General features: G+C 43.8%; 1 protein-coding gene across 1 annotated transcript in view; it reads right to left on the reverse strand.

Moving 5' to 3' along the window:
* Nucleotides 1–3,689: 3,689 nt before the first annotated feature.
* LOC149449391 (transient receptor potential cation channel subfamily V member 6-like) overlaps nt 3,690–15,735 on the reverse strand; it is a 54,631-nt gene continuing 42,585 nt past the window's right edge. The window contains exons 13-15 of the mRNA XM_089693310.1: nt 8,497–8,765; nt 8,259–8,365; nt 3,690–4,251 (exon numbers count right to left, since the gene is read on the reverse strand). Of these exons, the coding sequence (XP_089549436.1) occupies nt 4,185–4,251; nt 8,259–8,365; nt 8,497–8,765 (443 nt within the window). The 3' untranslated portion in view covers nt 3,690–4,184. The remainder of the gene's footprint in view (nt 4,252–8,258; nt 8,366–8,496; nt 8,766–15,735) is intronic.

Raw genomic sequence — 15,735 nt, forward strand, 5'->3', positions numbered from 1 at the left:
CGCAGTGTTGTTGGGCTCATCTGAAGGCCACACCAAGTTTGGAGGTCTTTAGCTATTGACTCTGCAGACACTTGGCGACTTCTGCGCAATGTGCGCTTCAGCATGCCCTGACCCCGCCCTGTCATGTGACGTGGCCGACCACATGGTGGCTGAGTTGCTGTTGTTCCCAGTTGCTTCCACTTTGTTATAATCCCACTAACAGTTGAGCGTGGAATATTTAGTAGCCAGGAAATGTCACGGATGGACTTATTGCACAGGTGGCAACCTATCACGGGACCACGCTTGGAGTCACTGAGCTCCTGAGAGCGACCCATTCTTTCACCAATGTGTGTAGAAGCAGTCTGCACGCCTAGGGGCTTGATTGTATACACCTGTGTCCATGGAGGGGATTGGAACACCTGATTTGGAGGGCTGGCCCAATACTTTTGGCAATATAGTGTATGTGATGCACTTACTTGAGCTGCTTACTATATCATCTGCTCTTATTTGCTTCTGGAAACATTCCCTTATATTTTTCCAAAGGACAAGTAAATTACCCCTGTGGGGCATTAGTGTTGTGACTTGTTGTACTGCAGATCCAGCTTGGAAGCCGCATTAGTTTGATTCTACCGATTTTTTTTTTTGATTTTTTTTTAAATTCAATACTTTTTATTAGGCTATGGAACTGCATTTGGGATTTCCTTGTTGGCCTCATATCCCCGCTTATGTATTTATACATGGAGATCATATCCCCCCTTATGTATTTATACATGGAGATCGTATCCCCCCTTATGTATTATACATGGAGATCATATCCCCCTTATGTATTATACATGGAGATCATATCCCCCCTTATATATTATACATGGAGATCATATCCCCCCTTATGTATTATACATGGAGATCATATCACCCCTTATGTATTATACATGGAGATCATATCCCCCTTATGTATTATACATGGAGATCATATCCCCCCTTATGTATTATACATGGAGATCATATCCCCCCTTATGTATTATACATGGTGATCATATCCCCCTTATGTATTATACATGGAGATCATATCCCCCTTATGTATTATACATGGTGATCATATCCCCCCTTATGTATTATACATGGTGATCATATCCCCCCTTATGTATTATACATGGAGATCATATCCCCCCTTATGTATTATACATGGAGATCATATCCCCCTTATGTATTATACATGGAGATCATATCCCCCCTTATGTATTATACATGGAGATCATATCCCCCCTTATGTATTATACATGGTGATCATATCCCCCTTTTGGTTTGGTTGCCCTTCTCTCTGTTCCAGTCTGAAAACAGGTAACATGATCCCAGGTGAAATTATTCTTTGAGGTTATCATAAAAAGCCCTGCTACACATAGCATTCAAGTAAGATATAAAACATGGTAACTTCTTCTGCAATGGCATGTTTCTTGATTTTTGGCATGTCCTCCAAAGTGTGTCCACATCCTCTACTCAAGTATGACTATAATATTGGCAGAAGTTTGACCCGAGTTTTAGATTTAAAGTGTAAGTCAACTCACTGAGTTAAGGTTGTCAAGAAGGAATAGGTTGAGGGGTTCCAGGATGTCTATTCTAAGAAGGCAAAACTGGGTTAACCGTTTTCTCCTGGATTGGCAATTCCTGGTGTCCAGAAGATGCTTGCCATAGTGCAGCTGAAGTCTCTGGGCTTACACAGCGGCATAGGCGCAGACAGGGGCGGACTGACCATTTGGAAACTCGGCACTGCCCGAGGGCCCGGGGTCAGTAGGGGGCCCCATGAGATGCCCCTGCTACCTTTTTCATAGGCTTTTTTGAGTTTGGGCAAGGACACAGGGGCCCCATGATCCCCTATTGCCCGGGGGCCCCATGAGTTGTCAGTCCGCCCCTGCGTGCAGATGTGCGAGGGCCCATTCTGCTGTGCAGAGTCATGAGCATTTGTGCACACCCGCAACTGCCCATTGCTAATGTTGGCGCCAATTAGACTATTTAAACTCATCAGCGCTATGAGCCTGTGCTGACTGATCAGTGATGCCTGTGGTTGACCCCTGCTTGCTTCTTGGACTCTGCCTCTGCCTTCTGTCTCTGCCTGATCTGCTCCTACCATTACTGACCTTGGCCTGTGACCCAATTATTCTTCTGCCTGCTGTTCATGCCTGACCCGTTTATCCATTACCGACCCGGCCTGTCTGACGCTGCATACAGAATCCCGATGAGACATCTGCCCGCTGCCAGCCTGCTCTGCCACCAGCCTGTCCAGCCGTGACGTCTGCCTGCTACCAGCCAGCTCTGCTGCCAGCCGGTCCAGCTGTCAGCGAAATGCCAACAATCTCTGCAGAGACTACAGGACTGACCAGGCACTCATACCCCGCCATGCTGTTGTGGATGCTGTTCCACCTTCAGTGGCCCTCGAGCCGCAGCTGTACGAGAGGCCTTCCTCTGCCGTCAGGCTCACAAGCACACCTGGATTTGGTTCTGGAGCCCAGAGCCTTTGAATAGTCTTGGGAGGGATGACACCTCTAATCCTGTGTCCACATCTTACTGGTGGCAGGGTCTTGGTTTGAACCCTTTGACAGCTGTGGTGTCTGCCTGTAGCTCTTCTCACTGAGCCACCTGAGACTGCTCTCTGTCTGATCTCTAGGGACAATCTTGCTTTGTCTCTTGTTTCTCATGAACCTTGCACCCTTTGTTGCTTCCATGATTTTCTTGATTTAAGCCATGTCTCTGTAGATCCTGTTTTACAAATTTTTGTGCTCTCTCTCCAGCTAACCTTGCGCTCTTGTCACTCCTGCTGCTGGCCGTATCTCCACTACCACTCGGTGTCTACTTTTGGCTTGTTCTTCAACTATGCTTCCGCTGGATCCCAACCTGCAAACACTTGTTCGTGATCTTTGGCTTATTTACTGACTATGCTTTTGCTAGATCCCTATCTTTTATATCTGCTACTGGACCCTGGCTTGCTCACTTCCTGGCAGGCGATCCTGAGGACCACGATCTGGTACTAATACACAGCAAAACCCATCTCCACCATCAGGAGCTCTGGTGAATACTGGTTATTGCTTAGATCCCGCATCTCAGGTGAGCCCACACCATCCACCAGGGTGACTTGTTTGTATACTTACCCTGCTGGTTGGTGGGAGCCTCTCTACTGCTATAGCTACTGGTCTCCAAGTCTGGCTTACCCCTGACCAGGAAAGCTGGAGACCAGGACCCTGATGGTGCAGATTTGCACAGAATTTTTGGGCAAGGTTCTGTCTGCAGTTCAGGGCTCCTTCTCTAGGGACAAGCTGCTGCAGGAGCAGTAGATTTATGTAGAGACACTAGGATGGTGCTTACCCTGACCTTGAGGAGAGGTGCTCAGATCAGACCAGACTGGGGCCTGAAAGTAATATTAGGAGTGTGTGGGGTCGATTTACTAAAGCTCGAGAGTGCAAAATCTGGTGCAGCTGTACATGATAACCAATCAGCTTCTAGCTTCAGCTTGTTCAGTTAAGCTTTGACAATAAGACTTGGAAGCTGATTGGTTTCTGTGCAGATTTTGCACTCTCCAGTTTTAGTAAATCCACCACAGTGTGTAACAAAGCAGGAGCCTGTGCTGTCCAAGGTAGGCAGAGTTGTGATAGCTGGGAGGCTGAAAATGTATGTTCTGTCATGGAGATGCTGAAAACCCCCACAAAGATAACCCTGTAAGCTGTTTTGAACTTTACTTTAATAAAAGTGGTCCACGAGCCTTGAAATTGTACTTTGCTTGCTGGTCCAAAGCTGATGAAAAGCACCACATTTGAGTGAAAACTTTAGATATGGAGAATTTCCTCCTCCTCATCACCATTAATGGCTTGGGAGGTTTGTACTTGTAATAGTAATGGAAGTGGCCTTAAGATTTGCCAGCCGTGTCCTCTGGCCTTCCTAACCACTGGCACTTCACATTTTAAAGACTGAAGCTCTGACCCAGATGGTTCCACACATACTCGTGGTATGTCCAAGGAAGCCATATGTGAAGCACTTTGTGTCCTGGCTGTGTCCTCGTGTAGCAACCCACTTGGTGTTTGGGAAGTCTTTATTTGCTCATATGAGGTTGTTGGTAGTTTTTCAGCCTCAGTCACCACCAATCCAAGCAGATCTGGCTTTATCGTTTGGTATTCCTTTAAGTAATTTGGTGTTTCCTTGACTGAATTAATGTTTTTTTCTCAACCTTGAAAAGCTTTGACATAACGACGGATCTTTTTCTGACTAAGGTCCTTTCTTACCACCACCCTGTAATACCAGAAGATTAAGTTAGAGTGTTTTTTTAGGAAATATTTTCTACAATAATGCTTTTCATCTTTTCAACTACCTACCCTCTTTATCCAAAGGTAGAGGTTTTAAAGTACACTTTTCTAAATCCTTGTCTAAGTTCTAAATGTGTAATATCTGTGAGAACGGTTCTAAAACCAGCATGTTCTGTATACCATTGTGTTGAATAAGGAACCATCTATTGGGTGTTCACTGCAATAGCACCTGTTTTTATTATTTCTTTCAACAAGAATAGGGAGTGTCTTGTTAAAAAAGGAGAATAGAATTCCATGGTGGATAACATATGTAAGTGTTCTCGATCTCTTTCTGTTCGTGAGACGGCCCTCAAGGTTTTAACTAGATGGTATTATACCCCATCAAGACTACATGTACTGTTCCCACAAACGTCCCCTTTATGTTTCCAGGGCTGTGGCCTCACAGGTACTTTGGTTCATATATTTTGGGATTGCCCGACCATATCTATTATTTGGTGCAAGATATCTGAGGTGGCTACCTCACTGGTGGGTACCCCGATACGATTATCTTTACAGACCTGTCTATTGGGGGCTCATATCCCGGGGGTCTCTGATGCCATTATGAGATTGATACATACTATATGTATTGCCACTTTATGGTCTATTGCCTTACATTGGAGGTCCAATTCTGTACCCTTGGCCTCCGTTTTACACAGAATTGATGCTGTAATGCTCATGGAACGTATTCATTATACCCTACTGGATAAGATGCACTTATTTGATAAAAAATGGGAGTCATGGAGGGATTATAGACATTTATTGCATAATTAATAACATTCCCAATGAAAGTTGACTGGCATATACTGTTGACAGATGTATCATTCAATCTACCTTATCATCTACATATTTCATGTACTTGCTACCTACTCTTTTCTATTTCTTCTCTTTCTTTCATTAATATACTTTTCTGTATTGTACTTTTCAAAAGTGCCTTGTTTTTGCTGTATGTATCATTTGAAAATGTACTGTTGTTTTACAGTCTACTTTTGTACAATAAAACCGTTTTGTTCATAAGGATTTTCCATAAACCACTGTAGAGTGATTTTAGCTTCCTGAAGAACCTGTGAAGGTCTCCTCCATTCTCCTTTTGATACACATACAGTATGCTTGTAAGTTTTTTTTATCATTTGATGAAGTTATGCAATATCTAGATTGAATTTCAATGTATTTATTGTGATTTGTAGGTAGCTGTTTACAAGAAATGTGTTCAGTGTATACATTTGTAAAAGACATGTCTACAAGCATATTGTAACTTCACTTTGTGATTGTATTGCAGTTTTACAGAATTATTCACAGATGTAAAATTCAGGAATGAAACACAACGCTGCTTCTGTCAGTTTTGTTAGCTAGTTGTCGGTTAACCATTAGTAGGACAGCATACAGTGGCATGTAGCTACCGATACCAGATATAGTGAATGCAGGGTCCTGGGTTTAGTAACACTTTAGGAGAAAATTTTCAGTAAAAAATACACTGTCAGGAATGTTTAACGTTCCTGATCTATCACAGCTGCTGATCTCATTCATCCAGGTTTTGGCTGTGATACATTCTCTTTGTCTGTCCACCTGCAAGGTGATTGATGTGGCCAGTCTCTGGGTTGAGACCAAACCTGATTTAAGCCAGCCAAGCCTGCAGTCTCATGCTTGTGACATTGCGTTTAACATGGTCTCCAAGCTCTATTAGACCCCTGATGTCCCCGCTGCATTCCACACAGACCACAATCCATTTGCTTCTTCCCTGACCACAGTGGCCAGAAAAAGTGATAGTAGAAAACGGAAGTGACAAAATCCTCTTTGCGTCTCGGTTTTTACTATCTCGGAGAGATCAGCAAATGGACATTCGCTGGTCTCCCTCCCGTCTACCCGGTGACTTGTGGGTCTTGGGCCTGTGGGTGGGAAAGCTGCCGGATCTCTTCTACCTAAATATTTACACACACTCCTGGCTTCTGTAGCAGCCAGGAAAGAATAGGGCCTGGAGCTAGATGGGCAGCATAAGCATAAAGCCAGACATGACTGGGTTTGCAGGGAAGGCTGGAGTAACATGGGGTTAAAAAATGAGTCAGGTTTGTTTAAAAGTTTTTCCCATCTGACTGGAGGAACATGGGGTGGGACGGAGCGAGGCAGGGTGGGCCCTGGAAGAGGAAAAGGGGTGGAGAATTTTCCTCCGAGTCAGTCGGAGCTGGTACAGAAGAGAACAAGCTTCTCCCTCCCTCCTGCCCATGATACTTAATTTGGCCTTGTATTGTGTTAGCCTTTTTTATTAATTGCCTTGATGTTCTTCATTTTCGTTTTGGGTTGTGTCGTAGCAGTTGGCAGGGGGTCTCAGGGTCTTTTAAGGCAGTGACTGGTAAAATTGTTGGAGAATGAGCAGGTTGGGCCCATCTCAGGTATGGGTGTACCTTCCCTAGTTAAGTTAAGGAGTAATATATTAAGAGTCATTCGGCTAAATTGAGGTTATCTGGATATTAAATTGTCCTTGAGCCGGTGTATTTGCGGCTGGGGGCCTTCAAGTCTATATGGTGGCAGATATAGCCGGTCGGTTGAATACAAGTTGCCTTAAAAGACCTTTAGATTTTAACCACCTCCCATCCAGCCATTGTATATAAACGATCGGACGGTGGCAAGGCAGGGTCGGGTGGTCGTTTCTAAACGGCCTCCCCGCCCCCTGCTTGTGCGCGCTCCATGGGAGCGCACAGCACCGTGATCTGGTGTCCGCTGTGTCCTCCGGACATAGTGGAGCACTGATCGTATTATGGGACCTCTTTGCGAGGTGCCGATCATGTGATCACTGATTGGCAAATCAGTGATCACATGCAGAGTAGTAAGCAAGATGTCACTTCTGACATCATTGCTTACTACGTGTGAAATCTGTGAATGATCACAGAGGTCACATGGTACAGGGCTATTCACAACAGCCTTGTACCATGTGACAAGCTGTGACCAATCACAGCTCACACAGTAATTCTCAATGGCTGCAAGAATGCAGCCAGAGGGAAGGAGAAATGATTGCTTTAACAGCCTTTATGGGTGTAAAAGCAATTAGTGTAAAAAATAAAAAATAAAATCTTCATCACCCCCCACAAGTAGTACAGTGTCACCAAGGTGACACTGTACTGCCAGGGTGACAGTATGTAAAAAAAAACCCCATAAATAATAATATAAAAAAATAAAATAAAAATGTGAAAAAAATGTTTAAAAATTATAATTTTTGGTTATAAACTAATTTGGGTTTTTTGTTTTTTTTTTACTAAAAAGATAACGGAATAAATTTTGGCCAATATTTATGATGAAATATTTATTGGCAAAATTTTATAAGAAAAACACTTTTTTTTTTACATTTTTGGACTTTTTCATTTACATAGCAAAAAAAATAAAAATCCCAGTGGTGAATAAGTACCAATAAAATAAAGCTTTATCTGTCTCAAAAAAAAAATTGGAAAAAATAAAAATAAAGTTTTATCTGTCTCAAAAAATGCATATGGGTACAGTGTTGCATGACAGCGCAATTGTCATTCAAAGTGTGATAGCACTGAAAGCTGAAAATTGGCCTAGACAGAAAGGGGGTGAAAGTGTCCGGACTTGAAGTGGTTAAGGAGGTTAGTTACTGTAATTACATTGTGGTCAGCTATGTTCACAATGTAAGTTTTTAATAAAGTTGCATTTTATTGTTCTTCCAATAAAATGACTGCTATGGCCTTTACATTCCAAGCAATAAGATTGTGTTGTCTGTTATTGGGGTGGGGGGACACAAGTAATGGGGTCTCTCTAAAGGTGACGGAAGCCAATAGGTATCTGCAATACCTCAGTCATGTGTAAAAGGCTCTAGCTACCACCGACCTACGACACACATATGACATTTGGTGGCAGTAAAACAGTTAAGATAAAAACTGGAGATCTCTGCAAAGCAGAGTTAAAAAAAGACAAAAAGTCAGCTACACCTTACAACATTCAACTCACCATAAGTACCAATGGTCTCCTAATCCATATTTTGTGCCACAAACGCCTGATCGAGGCCAGAGGAATCGTGGGAGCTTTCGCTCTAACATCACTGTGGTTGCAGCAACCTGATAAAAAGAGAGGCGAGAAACAGGTACGTCTTTATTATGATGGAAAATTAACTTGTTGTACAATAAAGTTCAATTAGATTTTCAAAAATATATATCCAAAGATCCTTAGGCATTAACCCTTCGAGTACCTGAACTCTCCACAGCTCATCCCTCTCCTGTGCCACCCTCCATTGAGTGTCTCCCACCATGGCGATCAGCAGGTTCAGCATCAGGAGGTTGGTGAGGATGGCGAAGGAAAAATATACAATGTGGAAAATGTAAGGAAGGGTCACAGCATAGTTGGTGGGGGAGTTGATGATGTTGAGGAAAAACTCAAAGGTGCTTAAAATAGACATAACGTAGGTATAGAAAGATCCAAAGTGGTTGTGATCTTCTGTCTGGATGATGATGTAAAACGCTGGCAGAAAGAAAACACAAACAGAAAGAGATCGATGAACATGATGTTACATTTAACCTCCCTAGCGGTCTGATTATGTCCATATTTCTGTGCTCAAAGCGGTACATTTTTTTGCATGGAAATATGTATTTTTTTATTGTAGGCCTGTAATTTTTAGGAATAATGCACTGAAATCTGTCCGAACAAGAGTCTAGTAAACATCCCAGGAATGTTAAAATTTGAAACACGAAATCATAAATTATAATTTATTAAATAATCATAAAAAATAATAATAATAAATTTAATTCAATAATATAATCAAACCAAAAACACTGAAATTTGAAAGAGCGCCAATCACTGAGCTCAGTCGCAAAATCATTTTCAGTGTCTGATGAGGAATTTCCCCACGAATCATTATCACTCAATTCTGCAAGTGGTTCTGATTTACTATCGCTGTTCTCTAGCCGGTCTAAAACCGCTTTTGACCTAAAGGGACGCTTTTTGGACGCCATGGACGTTTCCCAGTTTCCAGGCAGAAAGAACAGTAAAAATGCTGGCAGGGCGCCGGACAAAGCACTCGGGACAAAATGTATGTGAAATGGTTTGATACAGGAATGTTATACTATGTGATTTTAGTGAATTTAGTGAATGGCACTTTTTGTCATTTTCAAATTTCCCGCCGTTCTGTCCCCCGTACGTCCTGACGTCGCAGGGAACGGAACCCAGAAGACAGATGCCGGCATCCGCCGGAGGACATTACAGGGGACACTGCAGGAGGGACATCGCGGGAGCGCAGGACAAGGTAAGAGAAGAACAGATCCTGGGGCAGCGCCGCAGTGTATTCCCGAGTGTAGCTCGGGGTTACCACTTTTGGAACTGAAACTTTACCCCGAGCTACACTCGGGAATACCGCCAGGGGGGTTAATATAGAGAAAGAAGCTTCACTTTTACTAAAACTGTTTTACGATACAGTTAGATAAAAAATAGGACGGGAGCTGGAGAGACATATAATCTCACCTGTCCTTGTATATTGGTTTTATAGGTGCCACACCCCTATTTAATCAGAACGATATAAAAATCCTAACAGAGAAAAAACTAATGCAGCTTTTAAAGCACCATACCATATGAAAGTATAAAGATGCACAACATGAAAGCACTAGATAAAATAGAACATGTTTTATTGTAATTTTATAAAAAAAAAAAAACGTGGTAAGAGAGACCAATTGGTCAGTCAAAATAGACACATGCATAATGAAGCAAAAAAACATAATATAAATCTATAAGTAACAGAAGGGGGGGAGCGGGCAAGAGTCTAAGAGCCCCAACAATACCAACAGATACATAGATCGTCAATAGGCAAATTTATTGCCATAAAGTTGAATTATTAATCCAGAAACTGACGCGTTTCGTGGGATAAGACCCACATCCTCAGGGAATTTAGGAAAACAAGATAACAGTGCAGATGATGATGCTCTGTACAATAGTAACTGTCAGGGATGCGGGTGTGACCAGAAGTGTGTGGACTGAAACAGGGAAACGTAGGCTTCAGATATAGTAAATAATATAATTTATTAAGACTAACAATACAAACGCAGTGCAAAACTAAACATAACACAGTGCAAACAAACTGAACCAAACCTCCAACAGATAACAAACATACGATACAAGAGTAGTCAGGCAGGCCGGGTCGGTAGCAAACGGGAAAACGGAGTACCAGGAGCAGGCGGGAGAGTGGTCAGGACTAGCCGAGGTCAGTACAGGCAGAGTTCAGGGAGCGTCAGAACAGCAGAAACAGGATCAGGAAACCAGGGCCAAACAAACAGTACAACAAGGCACAGACTGCAGGTCTGGCCATCCCTTAAATACACCACCTGCAATCAGCCCCAGGTGATGGCTAATTGCCGAAGTGAGCCTCTGGTTGTTGAGAGCACCCGCTGGCCAGCCCTGGTACTGCAGCCCACAAGGCAGGTGAGTCCCACCACTATTGGCAAGTCCATTCCTGACAGTAACACCTGATGTAGATAAAGATCAATATTGGTAGAAAATACAAAAAAACCCTTATTCAGCGGACATTGGGGGGGGGGGGGGTAGAAAAACCATCAGTCCAGGAGTACCTCTGGTCCTATTAGGGAACCATTAGTCCAAGAGTTCCTCTGGTCAGATAAACAGCAGAAAGCCAAAGCAATGTTCATTCCAATTGTGTAAGGCTGCAGTAACCAATCATCAAATTAATTTGATGATATTTGTATTGTGGGAACAGGGGTTGTAGCAGTCTCAGCCGAGCCCTGGATCCTGTAGGACTAGATGGGTTTCTTTGCAACTTTCAACTTGAACTTCCCTTGAATTTGTAACAGTGCAAACTTGTATTCAAGGGTTTATGTATCTGTTCAATGTATGTAGCTCAGACCCCAAGCCGGTCTCGCTGTTTCTCCCAGGTTCTATTCCCTATTGAATGCACAGCAGCCAGGCACACGGCAGTTTTCAGTCTCTCCACACAAGGACCAGACAGAAAGTGTCTCTTTTTTTATTTATTTGTTTGGGGCACTTGGATAGGGTATAGGGTGAGCCTTGGGATAACTTAGAACTAGTGTAAACTTTAACTGAGGACCATATCTAGTAGTAATTATCCTCTTTAAGGTAGGCCTCTAATGCAAGAGAATGTGGACATACAGGCAGGGGCAGACTGACAACTCAAGGGGCTCCCAGGTGATAGGGGATCATGGGGCCCCTGTGTCCTCACCCATACTCAAACCACACATAAAAAAGCCCATGAAAGGTACCACTGGCATCTCATGGGGCCCCCTACATCCCCCGGGCCAAATGGTCAGTCCACCCCTGCATACAGGGGGATCCCATACTGTAAACAGGTCTGAGCCAGCAAAATTAGAACAGTTTCTCAAAAAGGGGGTCAAATAGCAACAGTCTCTCCAGCATCTCTCTCTTAGGCCTCTACTTACTGTGTCCCTGTATACATGAATGCCTCCTTCCAGTCCAAGCCAGACCCTGTACTGTGAGCCTTGAGGCCAGATCCTCAGCAAAACTTTCTCCAGACTATTCTCAACAACTTCAGAAATAGGTCCCCCAATTCTCCCTGATCTAGGACCTTGATGATCCAACTGCAGTCTTCACCTAGGAAACCCAGGAGGGCAGAATCAGCTGGTTCAGCAAGGACTGTCTGAATTTCAACCCATATATGGGCAGGCAGGTTGTACAGACGTCAATGCCAACTTCTGTACAACCAGCCTGTTGGATTTTTCCGGCTCGATCAATGTATTATGATCACTACACTGTCAGAATACAATAGCTCAGCTGGGAGGATTCCCCCATTCACCTTAAGGCATGTGTAATGTGTCAGTTGTCATCACTCAATATGGTAGTAAATAAGTCACAATACGTAAAAAAAAGAGAAAAAAGCTCTAGAATAGTGGTCTTGTGGGGCCAGATGTGGCCTTTTGCTTGCTTTTGTCTGGCCCTTGGAGAATTATTTCATCCACTGACACCAACAATGGGGCATAAATCTCCCCAATGACACCAATGAAGGGCACAATTCCTCCAAATGACACTAATGGTGGGGCACAATTCCTTACAATGACACCAACAATGGGGCCCAATAATACCAAGGATGGGGCACCATTCATCCCAATGACACAAACAATGGGGCACCATTCCTCTCACTGACACTCTTTACTCCCACTAATGCCGGGACATTTGTGACTCCCTATGTCCACAGTCTGGCCTGCCTAAAGTCTAAACTGGCCCTTTGTAAAGAAAGTTTGAAGACCCCTTCTTTAGAAATGTCTTCTAGAGGCAGGGGAAGCCCCAAAACTAAAGTTACCCAACAACCTAACAGAGAGGGTGTCCCATTAAGATTAGGGTCTACATTCACGTGATCCTTGAGCAGATAAGAGACTACTGAAATTCCCTATCAGTGATAGAATACAAGGGCAAAGGTAAAAGAGAAATGTATACTAAAATATATATGGTAATTAATGAAGAAACATTAATGACGTAAACAAGAACTTAAACAAGTCCCTAAGAGAGTTGCAGTGGAACAGAAGAGCATTTATAAGTCTTTCGTGTCAAAAACTCCATTACTTACCTGCTAGGAAATGTTTGAAATCTTTATATTGATTGCAATGCATGAGCAGTACAATGTGCAGTCCCAGCATCTTCCAGAAGTAGGGAATGGAGCCAAGGGCCGAGATTATGTAACTCCAATGTACATGTGCTTGATTTACACCATCAGTGCCTGCCCAATGGGTCAGGTAAGGAGATGGTGGACCCAGGGGCGGACTTACCGTTCGAGTACTTGGGCACTCCCCAAGGGCCCTGGGTCAGTAGGGGGCCCCATGAAATGCCCCTGGTACCTTTTTAATAGTCTTTTTTGGGTGTGCTTTGAGTGTGGGCAAGGACACAGGGGCCCCATGATCCCCTATTGCCCGGGGGCCCCATGAGTTGTCAGTCCGCCCCTGGGTGGACCCTGAGGAACAAGAAGATAACATAGCATCAGCAGGGAAGAAGTGAATGCGGAAGGATGATTGCACATCATGGCAAAAGCTGGCTGCCCCTTTTCGATTGAATCTGCTTCAATCTGATCTAGTTGCAATCCCCTACATCAGCGGTCGCTAAATGGCGGATCGCATTCCACAAGCGTCCCCAGCAGTGCTGCCGCCCGGACCACCAGCCCACCAGCCTGCAATGACAGATCTGCTGCTGAGCACAGCGGTCGTCACGGCAACATGCCATCCCGTGCGCACCCCGCCCCTTTCAGCTCACTGTCTCTCCGGCTTGTACACGAGCATCCAGCAAAGATCCTGGCACAGCTCCTGTCTGCCCTCAAGGTAGGGTGTAGTCTTACAGGGGCATTCTGATGGGCATATTGAATGTTAAGGGGCATTCTGATGGGCATATTGAATGTTAAGGGGCACTCTGATGGGCACAACATAGAATGTGCCTATCAGAGTGCCCCTTGACATAACGTGCCCATCAGAGTGCCCCTTGACATAACGTGCCCATCAGAGTGCCCCTTGACATAACGTGCCCATCAGAGTGCCCCTTAACATAAAATGTGCCCATCAGCATGCTCCTTATTTTATGTAAAGGGACACTCTAATGGGCACATTTTATGTTAAGGGGGCACAAATGGGCCCATACTATGGAAAGGGGCACTCTGATGGGGAATATGATGTAAATGGGCACGCTAATGGGGAAAAATGATAGAAAGGGATACTTTGAATGTAAGGGGGCACTGTGATGGGGATACCTGATGTAAAGGGGCACTCTGATGGGCACATTTTATGTTAAGGGGCACTCTGATAGGGAATATGATATAAATGGGCACTCTAATGGGGAAATATGATAGAAAGGGGTACTTTGAGTGTAAGGGGGCAATGTGATGGGGATACCTGATGTAAAGGAGTACTCTGATGGGAATATGATGTAAATGGGCACTCTGATGGGGAAATATGATAGAAAGGGGTACTTTGAATGTAAGGGGGAACTCTGACGGGAATACCTGATGTAAGATGGCACTGTGATTTAAAGGGGCACTCTGATGGGCACACTTTATGTTAAGGGGGCACAACTGGGCACATGTGATGGTAAGGGGCACTCTGATGGGGAATATGATGTAAAGGGGCACTCAAATGGGGAAATATGATAGAAAGGGGTACTTTGAGTGTTAGGTGGCAATGTGATGGGGATACCTGATGTAAAGGAGCATTCTGATGGGGAATATGATATAAATGGGCACTCTAATGGGGAAATATGATAGAAAGGGGTACTTTGAATGTAAGGGGGCACTCTGACGGGAATACCTAATGTAAGGTGGCACTATGATGGGGATACCTGACGTAAAGGGGCACTCTGATGGCCACATTTTATGTTAAGGGAAACTCTGATGGGGAATATGATGGAAAATGGGCACTCTAATGGGAAAATATGATAGAAAGGTGTACTTTGAGTGTAAGGTGGCAATGTGATGGGGATACCTGACGTAAAGGAGCACTCTGATGGGGAATATGATATAAATGGGCACTCTAATGGGGAAATATGATAGAAAGGGGTACTTTGAGTTTAAGGTGGCAATGTGATGGGGATACCTGATGTAAAGGAGCACTCTGATGGGCACACCTGATGTGATTACATGATGTAAAGTCGCACTCTGATGGCAAAACCTAATGTAAGGGGGCACACTGATGGAAACACCCTATTCGAATATCGGGCAGGAGAACATTTTAGTGACCGGACCTCCTTGAATTTTAATTCCATACCCCTGCCCTACATGATCTGCACATACAGCTCCATAGATGATCAGCAGGACTGTAATTCTGTGCTGTGTAGCTACTTCATGTATCATCAATTGCTTTCAAACTTCCAGGACAAGTTTGACTTTGAGAAATGTCTTGCCACATAAAGCTTTTTAAATGCAGCTTTTTGTGCAGCAGAAAGGAGAATGTTCCATCAGCAGCAGCAACGGTGTCCAGGATCGCCTGCTGATAGACAAAGGGGACTGGGGAAGATTGGAGCAGTATAGCCATGTACTGATTATAATTGAACTTTTCTGAACAAATTTCTGGAAAAAATCAAAGGGCAAGCCAACCCAAAACTAACATTTTAGGATTTAGTGGATGCTGGAAAGTTCAACCACATATCTCTTCAGTTTCTTGGGGACTTAATTGTGAGATATCTGAATTGAGTTCCCAGGTTTGTATACCTGCTGTGCCCATTATTAGGGTCTCACACCATCTCCGTTGGATTGTTTTTATTTATTTCATTTTATGGCGAATGTAACAAGAGGAAATGGGACAAGCAAAAGTGGGCAAGGACACCCAAAACCCAGGTGGACAGTAGCTGAGTCAGGATTATAGCAGGGAGATCTGACTGTTGACATATTCAAGACATATAAGCACTATTAAAGGGCTGACTCACCAGACTCTACCCAAAGGTGGAATAAAATAATTGCGTTAACTGATCATTTAGGCTTTAAGGT

Source organism: Staurois parvus, unplaced genomic scaffold, assembly GCF_062004578.1.
Source record: "Staurois parvus isolate SC_StPar_1 unplaced genomic scaffold, SC_StPar_1.0 ptg000621l, whole genome shotgun sequence".
NCBI classification, from domain to species: Eukaryota; Metazoa; Chordata; class Amphibia; order Anura; family Ranidae; genus Staurois; species Staurois parvus.